The sequence below is a fragment of the Orycteropus afer genome, unplaced genomic scaffold (genome assembly GCF_000298275.1).
Source record: "Orycteropus afer afer isolate SDZICR_OR568_19922 unplaced genomic scaffold, OryAfe1.0 scaffold00201, whole genome shotgun sequence".
Taxonomy (NCBI): Eukaryota; Metazoa; Chordata; class Mammalia; order Tubulidentata; family Orycteropodidae; genus Orycteropus; species Orycteropus afer.
The window spans coordinates 3961476-3987480 of NW_006921788.1; the positions used below are offsets into that span (position 1 = coordinate 3961476).

Below are 26005 nucleotides of genomic sequence, written 5' to 3' on the forward strand. Positions count from 1 at the left end.
CCATTTAAACCACATCCAGGGGCTACAGCAGACCCAATCATACCTCCTGTGGGATCCCAAAAGAATGGGTCATTGAATACAAAGAAAACTCTTTATGTTTTGTTCTTCTGTCCAAAGATGCAAAGGACAGGGTCATAATGACTGAGGTTTCCCAACCAGATTTAGAATCATTGGGATCACTTCCTTCCCCATCAATTATCCTGGAGACTTTCCTTATGATTTCAAAGTGAAATCAGTATTTTGAAGAATGAGCACCTCCAGCCCTCACTTCTTTAAACATCAAAAGAGGTTCCTTCAACCAAGGATCATTCCCTCACCCCCAATTTGACAAAGTACAATCACTGGCTTATGCTAAACAGGAGGAGCATACCTTCTGAACTGGAGATTTTTATGCCTCTGGTTGACCCCTATTCCACCAACTATTTAGCATAAGACAACACAGAAGAGATTTTTTCTCCATTCCTTCCAGTAGTTGACCAAAGCTATGATGGCACTGCCTTAATGAGATCTTACTTAGGGTGGTGATGCCAATGAGCCTGACCATCTGTGCTTGGGCTCCATTTGGGTGATGGTGGCCAGCTTTCTTGCCTCTATGCCTTTCTAGGGCCAGGGAGAGTACAAATTGTTTTCTGAATCAACAAGGAGTTGAAAACATAAAATTTCTTTGTGCTGTGTAGTTTTTCTATAAATATCCTTCATTCGTAATAGTAGTCTTATCAAATAGTTTGCTTAATTTTATGATCAGCAATCCTAATCCATCTCAGAGAGTCCTCAGCTTTTACCAATATAACTTTGCCTTTTTGCTCTTTTAAGAAAATCTCCTAACTATAGTATAAGCACTAAAACACTACATTTTTTAAGTCTATGTCAAATTAAACTTAATAAACAACTTCCCTTGCTAAGAGAAAATTACGAACAGCCCTATTTAACTAGGAGAGGAAAAGATTGCCCAAAAAAAAAAGGGAACAATTCTTGACAATTCTACAGTTTATGTAGAAAGAAAATTTATATCCCCTTTGGGCTAGCATTTGGCAAATAATTTGCAAAAAAAGTATGCATTTAAAAATACTTTCTTTAATATTATACATCAGGCACAACACTTTTCATATATATATTTTTTTTTCTTATAAGATTTCAAATGCATAAAATGTTTGCTGCTATTCATAGGATCCTCAGGTGTCAGATGCTTCATCAGGTTAGAAACTAAATTATTTTAGGTTTGTGACCTTCCTCTTAAAACCTTTGACACAGTAAAGGTTGGAATGTGACTCAGAGTCTCAGATACTGAGGTCGGTGCTACATTCTTTGTAAGGTCGCCGTCTCTGCTCTGGAGGATGTCTGGAACTTTTGCTAGCATCTTGTTTCAGACTTGCCTCTTCCCTCTCTCGGTGGCTGACTTTGTCCTCTCTGTTCCTTTTCTCAAGTGACCGCTCTCTCCTTCTCTCGGGAGACTTTGCTCGCCTCCGGTCAGTAGATTTTGCTCTTCTTTCAGGCGACCCCACTCTCCTATGTTCTGGAGATCTCCTTTGATCCAAGAGTCTTTCAAGAGACCTCCTCCGATGGCTGGGCGAACCGTCTCTTCGGCGAGTCGGTGACCGTTCTCGCCTCCTCTCAGGGGAAACTTCTCTTCTTTTCTCATGCTTCTCCCTCCTTTCCAAAGTATTGTCAGCACTCCGGGTGCCTTCCCTCCACTTCTCTGGAGACTTCCGCTTGGGTCCATTGGCCACCATCCTCTCAGGCGGTGTTTCTCTTCTTCCCTCTGGTGCCCGGTCCTTGGGTCGGCATGCCCCCGTGTCGGGTTTCTTAGAAGTTCCATTCCACGTGTGGTGTTCATTGGGCTGTCTGCTGTGTTCTCTGCTGCCTTTTGGGTCTTTCACATATGCCCGCTTTTCCCCATGTTGCAATGATTTGTGAAGATCGGGTGGGTAACTGGACTCCAATGATGGATGCTGCCGGCGGTTAGATGGCCCAGCTCTCATTTCCGGAACACCTTGTGGACTGGTGGGGGTGCCGTGCTGGTCGCTGCTGGGGTCTGCAAGGAAAATAAATGAGAATCACAGTTTGGTATGAAGGACCATCAGCTCCTGCCACCAATCCCACATGAGAGAGCCCATTAGTCACAACAAACAAATAGCTGTTAAAGCAGTCAGAACCGAAGCCAACGGAAGCTTGGTTAATATAAGAACTGCAACTAGTTAGGGTTATAAACTAGTACTATGGCTTTCAGCACTTAGCCTATTTGCTATACTTAAGACATGGGTCATTAAAGAAATCAAAGTCAGTCATAATTTTACTCTTTCAAAACACAACCCAAATAATCTATCTAGAAGTATCAAAACTTCCCACCTTAACTGTTTTTTGCTCTCCCCCTCCCCAACCCTCCTTCCCCTACCTAACCCCTTTCTCCAACTTTACTAAAGAAAATAATCTTCCCTTTAAAGAACAATTGTTTGGATTTTCTTGAAAAATAATCTGGGGTATTGACATGAAGGGGTATAAGGGAATTTTCTAGAGCTATGGAAATAATCTATACCTTGATCTGAGAAGTACCATATCTATATAAATGGGTGCATACATAGTTAAATAATTAATTATTCTGTATTCAGGATTTATATATTTCACTGAATGTAAAGTATACTTTGTTTAAAAAAATTATCCAGTGTGGTGAGTCAAAGGTTACAATGGCAATATGTTACCCAGATTAAGTGCCATGCACATGAGGATTCATTAAATGATTTCTCTCTACTTTTACGTAGCTTTAAAAACAAAGAACTGTTTTTATTATTATTATCATTATTTGGAGACTTCTAATAGTTATGAAGGAGGGGAAGAGAGGCTGTCAGGACAATCTTTAACAGTACTTTTCTTTATGATATGCAAGGCAGCCGTATTTACAAATACAAGTTATAGAGTTACTGGACTGCTTCTTATACCATCAAGATACTTACAGATTTAAAAGCAGGGCAGTCCATGCCATGGGGTTCCTATTTATGATTACTAAACTATTTGATATAACACTGGAAATATTTCATGTGGCATCCTGAGTTTGGGAGAGCTCTTTTCAAAGTAGGAATGCTTTGCTGCAATTAAACTCAAGTCACACACATTATACTATTCCAGGAAAGGGACCCTGAAATGATCATTGCCATTTGGAGGGTCCCAGTGCAACAGTCAGAGATGAGGGATTCGTGGGTAGTGTCTAAGAATTTTTCATGAGGTGACAAGGTCAAGTTTAAACAATCTGTTTCATGAATGATTTCTCAACACTTAGGATGGGAGCTCTGGTGGTATAGTGCCTAGGCATTTAACTGCTAACCAGAAGGCTGGCAGTTCAGATCCATCAGCCACTCTTTGGAAAGAAGGTTGTGTGATCTACTTCCATAGTGATACCGCCTTAGAAATCCAAGGAGGGGTCATATGAGTTGGATCCAACTCGACGGCAGTGAGTTTGGTTTTTGATAGAATGGGTTCTAACAAAAGCAGGACTATATCTTACAGTGGGGACTGGTAAACTTTTTCATAAAGGGCCATATAATAAATATTTTAGGCTCTGTGGGACATAATCTGTCTCAACTACTCAACTCTGCCATTGGAGGGATGCAGCTATAGATGATACATAAAGAAATGGGTATAGCTGTGTGACAATAAAACTTTACTTACAAAAACAGGCTGTGACACGATACGGCCCATGTACTACAGCTTGCAAACAGATTATCTGACAAACCAGGAAATCCCATCTTTCTGTTTAGCAAAGCCCTATCAACCTAGGTGAGAGTTCTGTGATCTGAGGGTCTTTCTTTCTAAATACTGGGTGGGCTACTAGAATGAACACAAACAGACTCTTAGAAAAGTCATCTTAAGATTTAAGGGAGGGAAGATCACTGTTAGATCCTATTATAAACCTAACTTTGGTGTTCTTTACACCTACTTTTAAGACAAGGGGGAGCAAGACATTTAATAGGGTGAGCAGTGTACTTACAATTCAAAGAAGGCAGGGTGCTCAGAATGAATTGCCAAATATATCAAAATAGAGCTAAGCAGAAGCAATGAGGAAATTAGGCCACAGCACAGAAACACCTAGTATTGATTGAGCTACAAACCGTAGTTTGATTATGGCCCATAAGGTAGAAGCAAGCCTCCCCGTGCTTTTCATTTCTCATACATGCAGCGATATTAGGAGGGATCATCGCTGTGGAAGGGAGGGCCCAGCACCAAGAACAGTCAGAGAGAAAGAGAAAGAGAGAAAGAGAAAAAGTTGAACATTTAGATTCCCTATAACAAGGAAGAAAGAAAAAAAAAAAAAAATCTGCATTTGTTAACATAGGGCAAAGAGAGTTTATTTGTCCAGTCAGACAGTCTAAGGCAACACTCAAATAAGGCTGCAGAGACTGCAGTCAGAACAATGATGTTTTTAGACAGCCATCAGTGACTTGAGAACCCAGACAATGGATGCATCTTTTTTTTTTTTTTTTCAAACAACTGGAACAATGACAGGCTGGCATAGGAGAGCATTAACAATAAACAACAAAAGACCAAAGTTCCCTCCCTCCCCCCAAAAGACCGCGGCAGTTAAATTAAGTACAAAAAACTTATTACAAAAATAGCCTCACAGAGAAGCAGGTTCCAATCAAGTCAGAAAAATATTGGAACTTAACATATTATAACCCATTTGTGAACTCTAATCAGTAGAATTAGAGAGATTTCGTCCAAATGATACATGGAAACATTACAGCAGCACAACCCTGGTATGTTCAACCCTTCTTGGGAAACCATGGATTTATTAAATGATCTTTATTTTTAGCCCAAAGAACATTTGTTAGTGTTGGATTTTCATCCTCAGTGCAACAGACATAGGTTTTGAGAAGGTACACAGGTTACTGACAATGACTCTCAAATGAAATAATACATCCAACAGAAGCATAGGGAAGACAGAAAAGGGAGACAATGTTACACAGTTTCAGTGGCATCAACACACCTATCAGTCAGAGGTTTAGTACAGTGCATAGTCGTGGCATCTTAAATGTTGTCAAAAGTATTTCCACAGTGGTAGTCCATGTCTAAAGGGGCCTCAGCTGACACCCCGGTCCCACCTTGGAGCCCTTGTACTTTGCATCTGTACGTATGTCCAACACCTGGGAAGGCTGCCCTTCCAAGGAGCTGTCTTTTTTCTTAAGCTGCTTCTGAATGAAGCATCCCATCAAGTCCAAAAATGCAACTGGGAATTGTGCAGGATGACTTTCAGAAAAGAGGGTGGTAACAGATAAATCCCTAATAAAGGGGACCAACATATATGGGGACCATTCAATCACAGTTTCTATAGAAACTTTTGTAGACCTTTGGTTGGGAAAAAAAGCCCTACATCTAGGGCATAATTTTTTTTTTTTTCACTTTAAACAAGAATTTCAAATAAATAGGACATAATTATTATAATATACAATATTTTCCCATCAGAACACTAAGCTATGTAAAGATCACTGTTGTCTACATAAATCATGTCTATAGATAGGACAAAGAAACTCTAAGTATAACCTGGCTTTCCTCATAGGAAAGGTATAGTAACATGTTTCCCTCAGGATGAGCACTGGGAATCTATTTCATCCTTTATCATTTAAAAACATATGGCTAAATATCAACAGATTTGTTTTGTTTGTTTTTTAGTAGTGGGCCCAGGTGATCTGATTTGGGGTAAGGGACCAGGTGGTGGTGGTGGGGGAGGATGGAAAAGACTTGTATACAGAGCATAAAGGAGGTGAGCAAAGCCCCCAAATCATCTCAAAATTTCACGCCTCTTAAATAACAACATTAAGTAACAAAAAAAGAAATTAAAAATTTGTGCCTCAACATATCACTCAGGAAACCTGCTTTCCTGCTTCTTAAAAGGAGTATAGTCATTTTGTGCTAACAATTGGATCTGAGAAACAGTTTGGCACAGTTCAAACAAACATTCCTTCGCTCTTGGTCGGACTAGACAAAATGTTCTCTCTGATTATCAGAAAGGGGGCTATAAAGATCTTGTCTTAGGTCATGCCCCAGTCCACGTAAGCAAGCAAAAGGATGAAATGTGTAGAGATTTCAGAACAAGCGAGGCAAATAATCACATGGTGCAAAAAGCTGGTAAGACACTGGTGAATAGGGGAAACAAAAATAATTTCCTGCTGCCGTTCTGGAGACAAATTCATGGAGTCATGCCAGGGAAGGAAGGAATGTTTTCATAGTTTGACCCACCATATTCTGGTACTGAGCCGTCTCCCCGCTTCAGAAACAGACGCACTCTGCGGCCACCATTCTTAATCAGTTCTATAGCCCGAGAATGCTTCATGTTTTTGGTGGTTTCTCCGTTAATTTCCAAAATTTCATCACCAATCTACCAAAGCAAGACACAACAAAGTGAGAAGCTCACAAAAGGTTTCACCAGCTCTTGAGGTAATTCAAGATTTAAAGTTCCTTCATTTACTGACTCAACAAATATTTATTGAGCATCTATTATGTTCCAGAAAATCTTTTAATGCTTAGGATACTCAATCAAAGAAAACAAAACCAAAAGCAAATATCTCTACCATAATGAAGACTAAATTCTAATGGGAGAAAGACAACTGACAAGAAAAACACATGTAGATAGTGACAAAAATAAGAGATAAAAATAAAGCAGTAAAGGGGAATATTAATTCTTGAGGGAAGGAGGATGTGGTAAGCAGCTTCTAAGATGACTCTCAATGATACCTGACTGCTTTAATTCATGGACTCATAAAATCCCATACCTTTATACATGTGATGGACCTAGTGACTTGTTTCTAAGTCAAATGTGGCAAGCATGATGAGATGTTAGTTCAGAATGAAGTTATAAAATTATGTCGGTTTCTGTCCTACTTGCCATCTTTTGCCTTCTGCCTTTTTTATTCTGGTGGAAATTACCTGTGAGATGCTCTATGGAGGGCCAGGATAAAGAAAAGGGGGAGGGCTCCAACTAACAGCCTAAGAGGCACTGAATCCTGCCAACTACCATGTGAGGTAGCTTGGAAACAAATCCTTCCTCAGTTGAACCATCAGATGAGGCCCTAGCTAACAGACTACAGAATTTAGTCACTGTTCTAGGCAACAGAGATAAAGCAGTGAGCAAGACAGGTCAGGTCCTTGCTCTCATGGAGCTTATATTCCAGAAGGCAAAAAAGAAAAAGTGCCAGCTTTGGAGTCAAAAGTCTTGAATTTGAGTCTTACTACTTGTTAGTTAGATGATCTTGATCAAGTCCTTTATTTTCTTGGAATTTATTCCCTCATTTATATAAGGGGATGATAATAATACAATGCCTACTGAGATGTAGGGATCCAATCTGACTATATATATATATAAATATGTCTTGTAAATTATGTTGTTGTTGTTATGGACTGTCAAGTCAGACTTGACTCATAGCAACCCCTCCTTGGGTTTCTGAGGCAGTATCACTATGGAAATAGATTGCCCAACCTTCCTTCCGAGGAGTGGCTGGTGGGTTTGAACCACCAGCCTTCTGGTTAGCAGTCAAGTGCCTTAGGCACTATGCTACTTGTAAATTATAGTTTAAACAAAATATTATTCCTTGAATCAAAATTTTATAAAATGATTAAAAGGGAAAGTAAAGCATATCCCACGTGTTTGAAATTTAAAGAAAAGAAATTTATACCATTGTGTATCTTTCATTGCGTAGGCACAAAGTATTTCAGGAAGGGTATACAAGAAACTAAAACATCATTTCACCTTGGAAACTATATTTTTCATATGTATTATTTTTCACTGATTTTATTTTTTAAAACCACATTAATTATCTACTTTCTCAATTAAAAAACCAAAACTAGTTTAAAATTTCAGAAGAAATTTAAAAATCAAGATTATGCCTTAAGTACAAATACTTAAGGTCTTCACCTCACCCTTTTGATTCTTTTTTTTTCCCCCTCTTGACTCTCAGGCCTAATTTCATTCACTTTCTTCCTTTCCTAACCTGTCTTGATTTCTTTTAATTCTTCTCATTTTGTCTAGGTCTACGTTTTAACCTATGTGACCCATGTATAATGAATAGATGATTTATTTTTTCCTTAATCATCCAATCTTCCCACAAGAGAGAAATATTCATATACAGTAACAGAGATTAGACATCTAAATAGAACAGAGTGGACTTTTGGTATCTGTGTATTTAAAATCTGTAACTTTAACTACTACCTTGCCTATTCATGCCATTGGGTCACTGGCCTTTTGCTAAGGCAAACAGTTGACTCACTTGTCTCTGAGCCTAGGTTAGGATAGCTGGTGACTAGTTCTAGAATGGATAGAGCTCAGCACTCAGAATCTATAGGGTCATGTTTCTGAGTGTTGCAAATGGTTAACACACTTGGTTGCTAACAAAAAGGTTGGAGGTTCCACCCAGAAGCATCTCAGAGTAAGGGCCTGATGGTCTATTTCCAAAAAAAGAATCAGCCACTGAAAACCTTATACAGCATAGTTGTACTCAGACACACGTGAGGTTGCCGTGAGTCAGAACTGACTCGATGGCAGCAGGTCTAATTGGTAACCCTCCTGGGATACACTAGAAATCCTGTGAATGATGTGCCTGCCTCAGGCTAAGCACAAGTGCCAAGGAAATGGGATTCAGAAAATACCTACTTTAACAAGTTTACAAATGAGTTTAATCTTTCATTCAATCCCAAAGAAGTGCAAGAGCACTTCAGCAGCTACAATTGACTATGCTTTAGGTGAGAAATATACACTAGAGTGGAGTCATGCATTAAGAGTAGTTTGAAAACTATAGCAAATGTAATTCTCATGAACTCATATCATAGGCTCTAGCCATATATATCAAGAAGTCCCAGAAGTTGATTTATTTACATCTAATGCAGACTCCTCTTCCTACTTACCCTCATCTTTCCACACCTTTCTGCAGGACCATCCTCTGCTAAGCGCAGAACATAGAGGTCCATGTTATACTCTCGGCCCCCTCGAAGACTAAAGCCAAATCCCTTGGCTCCTCTTTCCAATTCCACAGTGTAAAAATCTTGCTCCTATTTAAAGAAAGTAAATGGAATCATGCTGGGAGAAGTCATATTCAAACACATTTTTCTCCATCTCTCCCCCAAATATTTTCTATTATGCTGAGTTGGCAACGTGACAGAGTTTCTTTCCCTCTAGGTGATTCTCAGTGAGGATAAACCTGGCATTTGGAGCAAGATAGTTCTTCATTACATGATACCATCCCAACATCCCGACTGCTGCGCAGCCTCCTGGCTTCATGTCTGATAAATACAGTGCCTATCATTATAATATTAACAATCACATGTTACCTCCATCTATCAAGGGAGGGGTTTCCCTCCTGGTTGAGAATCATGAATGTATAGTAATGGCTGTTAGAAAAAGAGCAATAAAAAAATCTACTTAACTCTGACTCACCCAATGTTTCCCAAATTTGTTTTACTTGCTATTGTTTGAAGACCATCTATTACCATCCTGAAGGACAAGCCTTTAGCTATACAGGTTTCACTTGAAATCACAAGACTAAGAAACATCTTACCAAAAATACATTTTCTTGGCATAAGTATGCTTATGAGTTTTACGAGTAGTTTTGCTCTTTCTCTGATCACCAATCCTCACGACAGTTACAATTTTTTATTTTGTTTGTTTGTTTTTCCCCCAGAAGAGAATCTAGGAATATTTTTCATAGATAATAATGTAAAATGTCATTTCCTAGCCAACCAAATGTGAGTACATATTTGGCAATCACTTCACAAAAGGTTATTTCTTTTAATAGAGGGTGCCTTTAAAAAAATTTATCTTGTAAAAATAAAAGCTTCAGAAAGTTAGAAGGGAATATGTTAACAGAGAGACAAAGAGAAGCAGCCCTCACCTGTGTTGCCTGCGATGCTTTGAACTCAAATTGAGATTCCTGCTTTGGCTTGGTGGTGTTCCTGCCAAAGTGAGAAAAAGAAATATAAAGAGTAACCCATGGGGAAAGTGAGAATGAATCAAGGACAGGCATCAACATGCCAGCAGCTACTCTGAAGCTATTTGAACCCAATGAAAAGAACCGGACCCACATCTGACCTTGTGTCCTGGGCCCCTTGTTGAGAAGGGGTATGTGTGGTGGTGATGGTGGCGATCTTCTCTGCATTGGTCAGCAAAGTAGCATTTGAGGACTCTGCAGGGTAGAGAAAGGAAGAAATGAAGGCACTAGAGAAGATATCATCAGACTAGGAGCTGTGCAGAAGCCCATTATCTAATGATAAACCTGACACCCCCACAACCATTTCAAACTGTTCTGGCTTGAGTTTCTGAACAATTAGGAATATATAAAACCATTCTAACACCCACTGTGATGTGGACCATGGATATTCCCTCTACTCTCCTCCCAATGAGACATCCCTATGGATGAAATGAAGAGTTTGACAAAGAAAATGCTACTTTAGAACTGTTGCCAAGGTAAGTATCTCTCACTCTGCCTCGACACTTAAAACCGGCAGCCCCACAGAAACATGGCACCAGACTAGAATTATCTTCCAGAATTTTACAAGTTGGTAATAAATGTCTCTGCTAACATTCCCTGCAATTTATCAGCAATATTTAGTATGTCTGCTTGATTTCCTCATGTGAATATTAACATAGGAAGTATGCTAACATCTTGATAAACACACACACCACCCACTTTCTTTCCTATCACTTTTAATGAAGTACAACTGAAAATGTTGCATTCTTGGCAGATCTCATCTAGTATCACTCATGAAAGATTAATTTTAAAACTTGCATTAGAGCCAGAGTTTGTAAATATAAGTTGTATAAATCATAAAGTCACCCTTTTATAATGAATATGATTATATTTTTATGTAAATTGACTTTCTTCTCCACTAACCACATTCATAAGCAATTTCATTAATCTCTTGAAGTTTGGAGATCCAGAACTTGAAAACTCTCATATGTGTGCCTATAGGCTGCACACCAACATGCATATATTAAAATTTAATCAGTCATATTAGGAATGCTCTTTTACTAATTCTTCTCCATTAAGATCTAGGCGGGTAGCAACCAACTACGAGTAAACCAAAAAACCAAACACAATGCCATGGAGTTGGACCTGACTCATAGCAACCCCCCCTTGTGTTTCCGAGGTGGTATCACTACGGAAGTAGACTGCCCAACCTTCCTTCCGAGGAGCAGCTGGTGAGTATGAACTATCAGCCTTCTTGTTCGCAGTCAAATGCCTTAAGCACTATGCCACCAGAGCTCCCAACTATGAGTAAGCTGCACTCTTAATGTTTATTTTTAGGTTGACTATTTGTGGCTTAGTGTCTAAGGCATTTGACTGCTAACTGGAAGACTGGTGGTTCAAACCCATCAGCTGCTCCTTGGAAGGAAGGTTGGGCAATCTACTTCTGTAGAAATACCACCTTGGAAACCCAAGGAGGGGTTGCTATGAGTTGGGATTGACTCAACAGCAGTGGGTTTGGTTGGTTTTGGTATTTGGAACTTGCATGAATTTTCTGATAAAAAATATACTAAATGTGGTGGGTAGCTGGTAAATGCCCATTTAACTCATAGTTTATCATGAAGTCTAGAAGTTTCTGGGAGTCTTATGGGTCATAGGAGGTGCTCTAACGTTTGTTGAGTACATGAATCCACCCATGCTATATGATAAGATTTCTATGGAAAAATATGTTATGCCAGAAATACATCTCTTTCCCTAAACTCCTGAGACAAAAGATATCCCACAAATCCCAGCTATTATGGTCTAGCTTATATTTTAATTTCCTAAGGACACCACTCAGCTTGGGTCTGGCTTTCTGTTTTTTTTTTTTTTTTTGTTTGTTTGTTTGTTTGTTTTCAGTACGCATAGTGGTTAAACATGGGCTTAAGATTCAGGTCTAGGTTCAAATGTTCTTTTAACCACTTATTACCCTTATTTTCCTCATTTGATAAAAGGGAATGATGACAATAATTGCCTTGTCAGTGCCTGACACATAGCAAGCACTCCATACACATTTACCGCTGCTACTACCCTTGCTACCACCCTAACTTTTTATTTATCACTGTGGGATTATTTAAGCTATCTGCAAAATGGGAAAGCTTAAATATTATTCTAATAGTTTATATTCCAGCCATAAAAGCCCACGATTCTTATAGCTAAACTGCAACATACGGTAAAAAAAATCGGGTAACCTGACTGAGTGGATTGTTATCTGAATCTTATTAATGCTTTAGGACATTGTTTCTCATAGTCTGTCTTACCAAATTTTTCTAGAGATTGTGAGGGAAAAGGAATTTATAGTCAATTAGGTTTGGAAAATGATGGGTGACACAAAAGTAAATGTTTTTTTGTGACTGTGGGTTTTTTTTGTGTGTGTGGGACTTCTCAGAGCTTTAATATGCCAATGTGCCTGTGACCCTCCAAGCAAAGGTGGTGCTGTTTCCTAAAGCTTACTGGAATGAAGTTTAGCAAAATTACAATATTCTGGAGTCAGATTATCTAGTGTGCATCCCAGGCTAAACTTTCTGTGCCTCTGTTTCCTCATCTGCCCACTGGGAAGAAGAGAAGTATCTAAGAGAATTGTTGGAAAGATGACCGGAGACTAAAGTGTTTAAGGTAGCACTTGGCACACAAAAACTGCTTCAAAAAAATTACTAGCATATTTTTCGTTAGTAGTATATATGTATTACTGCTATTCACTATTAAAAGCATATTATTATAGAACTGATAGTGCAATGGTTAAGGACTTGGCTGCTAATTCAATGTTCAAATGTCAAACCCACCAGTGGCTCCGTGGGAGAAAAGACCTAGCAATCTGCTCCCAAAAAGATTAAAAAAAAACAAACAAAAAAAAACTCACTGCTATCCAGTTGATTCCAACTTATAGTGACCCCCATTGGTTTTCTGAGGTGGTAAATCTTTATGGAAGTAGATTGCCCCATCTTCCTTCCATGGAGTGGATGGTGGATTTGAACTGTGGACCTTCTGGTTAGCAGTCAAATACTTTAGGCACTGCAACACCAGAACTCCTTAAATAAAGATTAGAGCCTAGGAAACCTAGGTGGCAGTTCTACTCAGTCACACACTGCTGCTATGAGTTGGAATCGACTTGATGGCACCCAACAACTATATAATGTTAGGGGAAAAAAAACACAAAAACTTTTTGCAGAACCTTTGGAAGGATACTATTAACTTCTTCAAATCACTGAAATTTTAGGTCAGTAAACTGGAAGAACTAAGGTAATAAGTATAAGTAATATTTCATAAAAATGCCCACTATGTCAGTACAAAGGCAAATTGGCTGTATAGTCTGTCAATATAACTCACCAGAACTTTCACAAACACACATATTGGTTCTTTAATAAACTTCACATTGCTCATTGTAATTAATTTTATGGAGACTCTGTGGGAGATCAAAAGATTGCTTGGACCATGGGGAAATCTTAATCAGGATACCAAAAAGAATGTTTCCTGATTATAATTATTGAATTCTACCAAAGTTCCCTTTAGTTTCCTAGGCAGATCTGATTTCATTCTCAAACAATTTTTATATTTCTGCAGCTTTCATGATTTGATGAGATATAATAGCAAATCATTCAAAACACATATAAAGACAATTCTTTTATTAATATTCTTTTTAATTTTCATTTGTTATTTTTACCATTTATATTTCTAGGCAATCTTTCTTGAAGCTTAACTTCAAGCATTTTTACTAACATTTAATGTATAAATGTTTATTTGAGTTCACTGAATTTTTTTTTCCTTCTTTTCCTTAATTTATAAACCATTATCATAGAGTAATCATTTACAATGTGTCAAGCACTACACAAAGTATATTATCACATACATGCATTACCTCATTTATTTCTTACAACTCAGTGATCTAGATGCAATTATTATTCCCATTTGCAGATGGGGACATGAAGGTTTAGAAAGGTAAGTAACATAGCCAAGGTCACATAACATGCCCAAGGTCATGCAGGGAGCAAGTGGAGGTGGTGGGAATTAAACCCAGGGTTTGACTCCATAACTTGTGCAGTTAACTTTCAGTCTTATTCAGTTTATATGGAAATGATGTGATGGTATCAATCATACATAATTGGTACATTTATTTAAAATAAGCAATGTCTTCTTATACTTCATAATCACCACCAATCTTATTAAGTTGTATTATAGATTAATTCAAATACAAAATTCTCTGCTTTGACTTCTATATTTCTTGGGCCATTTTCAGAGCACCAAAATAGTATTTAGCATACTCTAGATTTCCAGGATGCTTTTTTATAATATCAATAAAGTTATACTGATTTTAATGAACTTTTAAGTCTTCAGTTGGAATCAAACCAAGATTGTATCGGCTGAAATGTTCTTGAGCTTTTTCTAAAATAGAAATGAAATCCATGATCACAATTTTAGAGCCTTATCCCAAAGCAAAATTTGCCCTATATATTAGAAAAAATATAGGAGGGCCTGAAATAAAACAACAGTCCCTAATGCCCTCAAGCAGCAGTATTATTAATGAGTTTTGGTGTATCTAACTTTAAAAATTCGAAGACAGATACACTGCATATTTTAAATATAATTCCAGAAATTACTTTGCATACTTTTCTAAAACAGTGTTTATACCTACTTTAGTGCCCCAGAGGAATTAAAAAGTGTATTACTATATTTTCCATAGTTATTGTGTATCAAGAAAAGCAAATCCTAGTTCTGAAGGGACTGTCACGGTGCTGGTCTAACAGGGCACTGACTCTTCCGCCAGGAGCTTCTAACTCGGGTTTCAATGTATCTCTATGACAATTGATTATAATTCTAACCTGTTCTTGTATTGATATTCTTAGCCTCCCTTACAGAATCCACATTACAAAGCCAAGCAAATCAGCAAAGGATACAATTATTCCTTTCATAAATATTTCAATGCATAAACACATATGTCATAAATATTTGAAGGAAGTGTTTGCAAATTTGAATCCCATGGATATTTGAAAAGTTCCGAGAGATTTTGAAAATGTGTATGGTTGTAACCCTGTTCCTCAGGATTGAGTGTAAATTTGCACTTACGTCCACAAACTCTATTAAGAGTTTTATACTATTTTATGCCTTTGTTAAGGAAATAGCAATATTTGTGTTGCCAAGTGCTACTTTTTATATAAGCAAATACCCTAAGTCATAGTGATCTACAGTGCAAATTTAATATTAATCTAAATAATACCAATTTAAGCTTATAAATATTTTCATTATCTTGAACCTCATTCAACCTGATGGTCCTGTTAGCCTGGCTCAGTGAGGGTCTGCCCTGTCTAATTAAATTCTCACTCATACCCAGCATTCTTGGGCATTTCCATACAATGTCACAGGTAGAAAGCATGTGTGGTTTCACAAATCCCCTTTCAAGTTCAAGTATATTCAGCTATTCTCTCAACTCAGCTATTCTCTATGTCTCAGAGGAGAAATTTTGTGTCTCCCACAACCAATCCTGATCCCAGAGATAGTAGAAAGCAGAGATGGCAAGGAGTCCCCTGACCTTGTCCTGTCCCAGATCTATAAGGCAGGCCTAACAACACAATAAGACTAAAGCTAAGGGGAATCACATTGTGGAGTTTTTGCTAGAGGAGGCTGGCAAAGACAGAGAGCTGAGAGAGAAATGGGGGAAGCAGAGAGAGGGAAAACTGTAGGCTAAGATAAGTGAAGTCAGAGAAAGAATGAGGTGATTGATGGTATGGGAAAGAAAATCAGGCAAAATGAGCTAGACAAAGAAGTGGATTCAGAGCAGGTTCTGAGTACTGCCCAAACTAGAGTGTAATTCTTCTTAAAGCACCCTTCAGTAACACTGGGCAAGATGGCTTTCTCAGAACTCCAAACCACTGAGTAATGAACTTGCACCTCCTTGTGAATACCATGAAACAAACGTTTGGGGTAACTGATGAGTGAAATGTTTGAGTGAAGATCTGAGGTCACAGATTTCCTAATGGTAGGAGAGTACCTCCCTTTTATCATATAAACTACCATGTCCAACCTTTTTTCACAGGAGGATGTTGATCTACACTGATTTTTCTCTTCATCAAATCCTAACAAACACACTCGCTCTGTTCTCCAGGCATTTGCAAAATCCTCCTGGACCACTGTGGCACTGCTCCAGAAATCTAACTCCCTGCCTCAACTCTCATTTCAAAGACAGTTACAGAGTAACAATCTTTACAGAAACAGTCTGCTATATCTTTCACCCACATAGCAGCTAGTGGGTTCAAACCTCTGAGCTTTCAGTTAGCAGCTGAGTACCTAACCACTATACCACCAGTGGTCCGTTCTGACCAAGGTCATGCATGATATATCTACCTGAATTTTGCTTTGTTATTTCATAAAGCACTTAAGTTTAAATAAATATGCCTTCTTATTGCTGTCATGGGAAAATCCATTCTTCATTATATTCATTGGTGTTCAGATATTCCAAAACTATCTATTTTGTACTGTACTTTATTATGTGAACAATAGTATGTTGTTTGTTACGTGCCATTGAGTCGGCTCCAACTCATAGCAACCCTGTATGCAACAGAATGAAACACTGCCTGGTCCTGTGCCAGCCTCACAGGCTTGCTGTACCTGAGCCCATCATTGCAGTCACTGTGTCAATCCATCTTAAAGACACTTGACTGCTAACCAGAAGGTTGGTGGTTCAAACCCACCAGCCACTCCTTGGAAGGAAGATTAGGTGATCTATTACCATAGTGATACCACCTCGGAAACCCAAGGAGGGGTCGCTATGAGTTGGAGATGTCTCGATGGCACATAACAACAACAATGTGGCATAAGGTGCTCCTTTTTTATTTCTCTTCATTTCAAACTCTTTATCTAAGGCCTTCCTTCAAGGATTGCTTTCTTTCCTTCCTCTTGTCCTTTATTTTTCATGTTCTCATTTCCACATTAATACTGACCAACCTATTTTGATTCATGTTATACATCCAGTAAATCCTTGTGTCCTGTTATTTTGGATAAGTCTCTTGAAATCTCCCCATGGCAAGTGGATAAATGTGTCTGTATTTATCAACTATATTTGCCTCTCTTGACCATTTCTCATTTCACTCCTCTCGCTTCCTTTATCTTTTCCACTAGAAACCTTTGTTCTATCATCCTATGATTACTTTCCTGAATTGTTACAGCATTTCAGAGTGGTGAATTGGTGGAATGTACTCTAGACCAGATGGTCAATTACTAACCATGCATTTGAAGCAGAGTGAAGTAGACCATCATTCAAGGAGCTATTTTTTTCCTTCACATTTGGTAAAGGGTATTTTTGCTATACAGGAAGTTTCTGTTTAGAACCAACAATTTTCAAATATTTATTGTTTGGTTTTGGCTTTACTTTTCTCAGAAAGGCAAAGACAACACCACTCTAATCTTAAATAATAACCCCACTTTCTAACAATAAGTATATTAAAAATATTTACTTCATGAATTACTCTCAGATAAAATGCCTGATGTTCTTATTGTACAGATCTTTGGGATAGAACTTTTATCATACTATGTGAGGATGGTGCAGGACAGGGCAATGTTTTCTTCTGTTGTGCATAGGGTTGCTATGAGTCAGAGTCAATTAAGAACTAACAACACCAAAAAAATCTCCATAAACCATATTTTCCTTGAATAAAAAATGAATTAAAACATTTTGGGACAATTATCAATTTCCTTCCCAGGGCAAGATTTGTTTAGAATGAAGTCAATGTTCAGGCATTAATTCTCTGAGGAATCTACAGTTCACCCCCAGTGAACCATTGATGTAAAGGAAACAAATGTTTGAACTTAACCAATCAGATGAATAAACAAAAAGAACAGGCATAGTTTAATGTAAATACAACCTATTAAAAATATACAGATTTAACTCTTCCTTCAACCATATCCAAAAGTTAGGGACAAATCAACTAGGCACAAACCCTAACACTTTCCCATTGAATTAAAAATAAATAAACAAGCAACGACAAAAACTTTGATACAGTCACTTATTCTGAAACAAACACAGTATTGCCTCCACAATGTCATTAAGTAGTTTTGGTGATGTCACCATATTATAAAGTTAAATTTCCTTGACTGTTGGAAAGAATCGTTAATGATACCTAGAGGGAGCATCAGGGGACCTTTGTTACCTGCATGAAAATCATCACACAGTTTTCAAGATGAGGGCACCAAAACCAAAATCAATTGGGGAAATTTGAAGATTTTTTTAAACTGATCTCTGCAGTAAGACAGGATCACAGATCAAGAGGATTAAGTAAGAAGGTGAGGTGTGGTTTAGTAACAATGGCTCACGCTTGTTTGATGGGTCTGCTCTGTTAGGGATGGATAAGGATGCCTCTAAATCAACATTATTTAATTACATGAACACTAATGACAGAGAAAGAGAAAGAGAAAAAGAGGGGAAGAAAGGGATAGTAAGAGAAAGATAATAGGTATACTTTACCATCCCCAGGAATGATGCGGAGGGTAACTGTGTTTCCCGCTTCCTTGATTAGGTTGACAATGTCTGAATGAGATTTGTTGGTGATGGAACATCCATTTACCGCCAAGATCCGGTCTCCTACTTTCAGCTTGCCACAGCGGTCAGCAGGGCTCCCCTCAATAATCCGACCTATTTTGTGAGGCATAGCCACACATGCATTGCCTGCTTTGGTATTGAGTTTAATTTTTTTTTTTTTTTTTTTTTTAAGTTACATGGGAATATAGTGAAGGGAGGAGAAAAAGGGTTGAAAAGGGAAAGAGAAGGTTAAGTGTTAATTAATTAAAGCATTAAGCAAATGTTATTAAAGGATAGCTCTGCACTGAGGGTCAAAACATTGGCAATATCAGGGTGTCTGTATAAGAAGCTACTACCCTGAAATTGTGATTCATTGCTGCAGTCCTTTCCTAACTTAAAATAAGAGGAAAACCCCAGCTTCCCTCCTTAAATCAGTTACAAAATTCAGGACATTTAGCTACTTCAAAGACTCTCAAAAGTCCAGAAATAACTCGCCGTTGTCTTATTTTGGGATTGCAAATGTGAAACCAAGAGCTGAGATGGACCTTGTGTTCATGGCACTTCATTTGTGCCAGCTGTTGTTTAAGCTTCTGCCAATGTTTTGCTCTTTCTCCATTTAGAAAAATAAGCACTAGGCGTCTGGTGAGGCAAGAGTCTCCTAGTACCAAACATTCAATCTCAAAAAGCCTAATCGACTCAGACTTTCAGCCTTCCAGTCAGAATAATAAAAGCTTTTTTTTTTTTTTTTTAGGGGGGGAGGGTGGAGAATGAAAGAAAAGGCATAATTATAAGAGAAGAGCCAAGAAAGCATCCAATCCTGACACCTATTTTTCCTTTCATGACCTTTGCTCAATCAGCCTATGTTGTGTGCTTTCAGAGTAAGGTCCAAATGGTTCATTACCTCTGAAATCATTCCCCTTCCTCACAAAAACCCTCTCAAAGGAGTATGAAAATCTAGTGCCCACTCAGGCTGAGGACACTGATTCAAAGCTAGGTTCAAATCACTCTGCAACTCTTTGCCTTCAATCGTTTCCTTTTCCCTCCTAAATTACTGTGTATCTACAACATTAAGAACTGGGAAAAGTGCATTTGATGAGGAAGGTTTATCGTGCATTTTAAGGTGGTTCATGTCACAACCAAGAGCATCAGTTATTTCTAGAGAGGTAGAAAACTAGCTTCAAGGCCTGACAAGGAGTTTCTACCTAATTGTATACTGAATTTCAATGTTTCTTACACATATTTTCCTACTTTGAGAATTTGTCTTTTTGGGGACTGTGAAGATAGTTAAGTAGCTGAGCAACACTTTGGAAAAGGTGACAAAAGCAATATGGGGGACACTGGAATTGAGTAGGCTCTTCAATGATAATTTGAACCCAGAAGGTAAAATACATTAGGCAATGCACTATAATTCCTTTAAATTTCAGCAGATTTGCCTGAGTTTATGTCACTGGATGTAACGCCAAGGCAAAGAAGAAAAAAAAAAAAGACAAAGTAATCAGTCTATTGGAATCCAATAGATAGGTGTAGTGGAAAGCTTCCATACTCAAATTCAAAGTCTTTGATTAAGTTTAGCCATTTCCAATGACAACTTGCATGAGAAACATAATAAACAGCAGATATGAGGCAATCTCTGCATAGCTCAGAAGTCTCATGCAAAGTATAAGAGAAAGTTTAATTTGTTCAATGTCAGAGCCAAAGGAAAACAATCAAAGACCAAATTGTGAGTGAAGACATTCAATATTCATTATATAACACAAACCTGCCACTTGACATAACTGTTTTTTTTCTCTAGAGAGTGAAATTGAGAATTGTGAAATTCTAGAACATCACAGGGAACATAGGGATAGTCAAATTGTAGATTTAAAGAAAATAACTTGGGATCCCCCCCCACACATACTTTCTCTTAGTTTTTAAACTAAGCAGAAAAGTCTCAGAAATTAATTAAAAACAAAAAATTAAAAACTTGGCTCAAAGACAGGTCACTCACCTATGACATGCTACAATAACTTTATTCATTAACGTACCTCACAAAAGTATTGTTAGTATGGGTATTTGTTACTGCAGCCATACATGCACAGACCTAGCTGCCTTTCTTTTAATGAACAAAACTTAAGCAGAATGGCTTTAGCAGGAAGCAATGTATCAAGACTAAATGGAGGCACAGGAATTCTACTGGATAAGAATGTTAAAGGGAAACAGAACCTTACTGATCCTAACTTTCTGACCTGCATCACTGGTCATCAGAGTCTACGTGGCTAAGCCATTTTGAGGTAGAGCTGAGGTTAATTTCAAAGTCTGCACAGCCTTTCTTCTTTCCTGTCCTATTAATGAATGCACATGCTTGGGAGATAACAAATGACTTTTTATCTAATCAGGGGGCAGTTCATTTTTAGAGCACACATCTAGAATCCATTCTAACAGGAAAGAGATTCATAGATCACCAGTTCCTGGAATCTTCTGGATTCCTATTTGTCTTTGTTAGTGCACCAGCAAAGAGTTAGTTAACCTTCTGAGAAGGTAACACTTGTGTTTCCCTATTCTCTGCTGAACCCACTAACATCTGGTTGAGACAGGAAAATCCTCTCTGCTAGAATTTAAGGGAAACAAAGACAAATGGTTCTGAACTCAGATTTTAACCAGACAACAATAAAAACTTTATATGAAATTAGAAAAAAAAAAAAAATCAGATGGGAATAGGGTAGAGAAAGGACATAGATGAGGTGGGAAGAACATTTTGTGTAATATTTTTACTCTACACACCTCTATTTTTCATAGGCATTTTTACAACCATATGTTCCTTTTAAAAACTCTTAGACCTTCTGAGGCCACTGGTATTAATGATATCTCACTCTCTGAAAAGTCTTTCTCTGGAAAAATTTCTGACATTATTCCCTGTCCAGGGGTTACTCTATACAAATTTCAAGCCCACGTATGCATGAAGCTTTCTGTGTGTTAAAACACACATTCAGAATGGAAGTTGAAAGGTTAAAACATACACAGACACACATACTTCAAGAAGAAAAAACTACCAAATAAACTCCATCCCCAATTAGACTTTAATTACCTGAGGCAAAAAGCATTAAAGCATTTCTGTTAATGAGATTTTGGCCATCTTTCACTTATAATAGAACACCCGCCCTGGCATCACATGAATCACAAGGGAAAATCGTTTCAACACTCACCAAAAGTCGTGCCTGCTTCAGGCCTGCTCACGGAAGACACGATGACAAAGCCAAAGCCCTCATTCTCCCCACGGCGGATCTCCACATCGTAGGGTTGCACCACTGTGCTCACCACACCGCTGCCACCGCCCCCTCCACTGCCAATCCCACTGGTGCTGCCGCTGCCTGAGCTCACGGTGTTCAAAGAATTCTGGCTTCCCTGTGGAGTACGTTTCTCTTCAGTCAGGGAGGCTGGCTGGTTGCTACTGTGATGAGATGAGGCTGGTGAGGGCACCTCATTCTCTGGTTTGGGGACTGTAATAGAACAATTCACATCTAAATTATAAAACTTCACAAACTAAATAACTTCTTTCTTCCCTCAACTTTACAACAGGCAAGACAGCAAAAGATTAATTGAGGTAACAAAGCACCTGACCCTCCAGAAGTAGGATGCAGAAATTTAAACCAGCTTTCCTTGTTAAGTATTTACTACTCAATATCCACTAACATTGATCCTACATAAACATAAAAAGGATCCTCAAATCATGTATAATTTACAGCATGTGTACATTAGCATCCACACTCAGAATGAAGTTTGCAGCAAGATCAGCCCACACTGAAGTATCTTCCATTACACAAACTAAAAGAAATAACTGCATTAAGTGTAGGTGTGGACCACACCAATGACAACCACCTCCTTTGTTTTATAGATACAAACTCAACTGCACTTTCACACTGTTTTAACCCTCAAACTGTGTTTTTGCTTGGTTTCCCAACAGCTTTGCTTTTGCTTTTCCATCAGGCAAGACTGTAAAATGACTGTACCATTAAGCCCTCCATAGTATAGGATTCCTGACAACAGCACCTGTCAAAAGTATACTAAACCAAAAACCAAACTCAATGCCAGTGAGTTGGATCTGACTCATAGTGACCCTGCTTGGGTTTCCGAGGTGGTATCTTGATGGAAGTAGATTGCCCAATCTTCCTTCCAAGGAGTGGCTGGTGGGTTTGAACCACCAGCCTTCTGGTTAGCAGTCAAATGCCTTAGGCACTATGCCACCAGAGCTCCTAAAAGTATACTAGGTTCCTCTTTCTAGCTTTCAGATGTCATTTATCTACTCTGATCACATACACCTCAATACATTAGCCTACTTCAGAATTTAGTTACCATACCAGTTCTCCTACTTTGTTAGGTGACACATAAAAGCATTCCCATTAAATAACCACAATAGTAGGTGGGACTAACTTTTGGTTTCATGCCAAAAACAAAATGTGTGCCTAGGTTTTGGAAAAGATTCTATTTATTCCCGTAAACTTTTTCCTTCATAGATTCAGCATACCTTGTAAACACTACTGAAAACCCAAATTACTTAAGATTTAAAAAATAAATCTGCAACAAACAAAATCACTGCCCTATTTTTTTCTTTTAAGAGCTTGTTTCACATTCAATGATATGTGTACATTTAGTTTCATTCCCCATTTACCATGTGCAACCCCAACCCAGTCTCCTCCCGCCTCTACCCTGTAACCCTCCCCCTGTGCCCCTCATAATTATGCTCTCCTGTTTGTCCTGCATTTCCTCAGTTTGAATGTTGGTCCTCTGGTGTCCTGTGGTCTATTGCTCTAAGGGATGCATTACCATAGAGTATGTGGGTACGTCATCCTGGGTTGACTGGTCTGCATGTACATCTTGTTAACTATTGGGCCGAGAGTCAGCCCCTGTATTTGGATACAGAAGTGAAGCATGAGTCACAAGGATGGCAAAAAGGCAGTTGGAGGAAAGAACGGATTTCTGAAGATTTCACAGAGAAGGTTATACTTGAGCCTTAAAGGATATGTACTACTTGGAGAGCTACAGAACTATGAAGATTGTGGTCTGGAGGAAGTAATCAAAAATGACCTGGAACCAGCCAGCTCTACAAATTATTTGTAGAGATGAGAAAATTCTCGCTTTAATACAATGGCATTCAAAAACAGAGTAAGAAATCACTAACTTTTAATGTGACCTTACAGCTCTTCTGACTTTTATAATGACCTCTTTTGTTGTGAATGATCATCAAATGAAAAGGATGAGTAAGCTTTAGCTGTCAGGGGGTGAGGGGAAGTAATGTATGTTCAACTAGCCTTCTTATAGAAGCCTTTGCTGAACATGTGCAAATGACACAGTAAAGTACTTTTGAATGACAGGAGTTTTGCATGGGGTGAGAGAAGCAAACCATCTGGAAATACTGAACTTGATCACATTTGCAAACATTTGCTAAAATAGATGCTTGAGGAGGCAGACACAGGAAGGAGAGCCTTTTCTGTGCATAAAGTGACAGTGCACTGAAGGAATGAATGAAAAACATACCTGCAAACATGACTTTACGCCGCACTGTGAGATTGACGTGGCCCTGCTTGGCAGCTTGTTGCATAAGCTGGACCACAAGCTGGTGTGATTTTCCAATTACTGGTGTCCCATCGACACAGATTAATTCATCTCCAGACCTCAGGCGGCCGTCCGTATCAGCAGCACCCAGCGGTACAATGTGACCGATATAAATCTGTTGAGTAATTAGACAATGGATGAAACATTGCCCTCTCAATATATTATCACAACTGTGACTTTCACGTCTTTGAGAACAAGTGAATTCATTCATTTTTGCCTGCATTTATGTCTCAAACATTTATTGAGCAACCACTGTGTACCAGGCATTGTGCTAAGTGCCATAATGTTTATCTGTGGTCTGCTGGATGACCCATTTTTTCCTTTACTTCTTTGCAGATATAAATCACTTTACCAGTTGCCATTGAGTCAATTCTGACTCATGGTGACCCCTGTGTGTCAGAATAGAACAGTGCTCCACAGGGTTTTCAATGGCTGATTTTTTTGGAAGTAGATTTCTAGGTCTTTCTTTTAAGGCATCTCTGAGTGGACTCAAACCTTCAACCTTTTGATTAGCAGCCAAATGTGTTAACAATTTTTACATGACGCAGGGGCTCCATAAATCACTTTACTCCCCCCTTTTCACCTTTCCTATCTACATAAGAACTCTCCTTTTATAAAACTCTTCTAATTAGTAGTAATAATTGCTTTTCTTTAAGGGCTTAGCACTGTGCCTAGCAATAGAGAATGCACAATAAATATTGTTAAAAAAATGCATGAGCCAAGCAAAGCCTACCTTGACTTCCTTATCTCTGCATTCTTTAGTATCTTACTATTATATTCACCATTTGCTGAACTTCAGCTAAAATATTTGTGCTTCCTTGCCCTCCAAGTAGATAACAGGGATACAATTACCTTTACTTGGCATTTGTAACTTACAAAGAACATGGACAAACAGTGGTTAAGAATATAGGCTCTGGAGTCAGGCAGTATTCCAGCCCTTCCATTTACTAGCTCTGTGATCTTGGGCAAGTTAATCAACATTTTTGTATCTTTGTTTGTTTATGTGACATGGGGATAAATTCATTAATTTGATGAATAAATGATAAAATGTACACTAAAAGCATTTAGCATGGAGTCCTGCACATAGTAAACCAAACCCACTGCCTTGAAGTCAATTCCAAAAGGTCACAGCCATGAAAACACCATGGAATGCAGTTCTACTCTGCAATACATGGAGTTGCCAGTCAGAATCAACTTGACAGTGACTATTTATTACTATTTTGTTTTGTTTCCATCTTCCCTGATGAGGAATACCAGATGCTATGTTGTTGTTGTTGTTATGTGCCATCGAGTTGGACCAGACGCATAGTGACCCCTCCTTGGGTTTCCGAGGCAGTATCACTACGGAAGTAGGTTGCCCCATCTTCCTTCCGAGGAGTGGTTAGTGGGTTTGAACGGCCAGCCTTCTGATTAGCAGTCAAGTGCCTTAGGCACTATGCTACCAGAGCTCCCTGGGATGGCCTCAGGGCCTTGGGCAGTCAGCTGCCACACCCAAGGCTAGCAGTTCAGACCCACCAGCCGCTCCCTGCCAGGTAGCCAGGCTGTCTCCAGATGCTATAGCTGCCATTTTTCACAAACACTAACGTAAACTTTTTAGAAAGGATATTGTCCCTTCTTACTCAAGACAAAAAGAACTCCACAAAATCTAATGAGTAAGCCACACTTTGCTCAAGATAAAAAGGCTCAGTATCGCACGTTGTTGTTGTTGTTGTTATGCGCCGTCGAGTCGGCCTCGACTCATAGCGACTCCTCCTTGGGTTTCCGAGGCGGTATCACTACGGAAGTAGTAGTAGAACCTTCCTTCTGAGGAATGCCTGGTGGATTTGAACCGCCAGCCTTCTGGTTAGCAGTCAAGTGCCTTAGGCACTGCGCTACCAGAGCTCCTAGTATCACACGTAGCTGGACTCAAATCTTGGTGATATGTCACTATGCC

General features: G+C 38.7%; 1 protein-coding gene across 1 annotated transcript in view; it reads right to left on the minus strand.

Moving 5' to 3' along the window:
* Positions 1 to 1277: 1277 nt before the first annotated feature.
* MAGI1 (membrane associated guanylate kinase, WW and PDZ domain containing 1) overlaps positions 1278 to 26005 on the minus strand; it is a 915229-nt gene continuing 890501 nt past the window's right edge. Inside the window, exons 17-24 of the mRNA XM_042781953.1 lie at positions 23995 to 24187; positions 21666 to 21959; positions 18430 to 18597; positions 10064 to 10157; positions 9867 to 9927; positions 8884 to 9027; positions 6226 to 6364; positions 1278 to 2032 (exon numbers count right to left, since the gene is read on the minus strand). Of these exons, the coding sequence (XP_042637887.1) occupies positions 1278 to 2032; positions 6226 to 6364; positions 8884 to 9027; positions 9867 to 9927; positions 10064 to 10157; positions 18430 to 18597; positions 21666 to 21959; positions 23995 to 24187 (1848 nt within the window). The remainder of the gene's footprint in view (positions 2033 to 6225; positions 6365 to 8883; positions 9028 to 9866; positions 9928 to 10063; positions 10158 to 18429; positions 18598 to 21665; positions 21960 to 23994; positions 24188 to 26005) is intronic.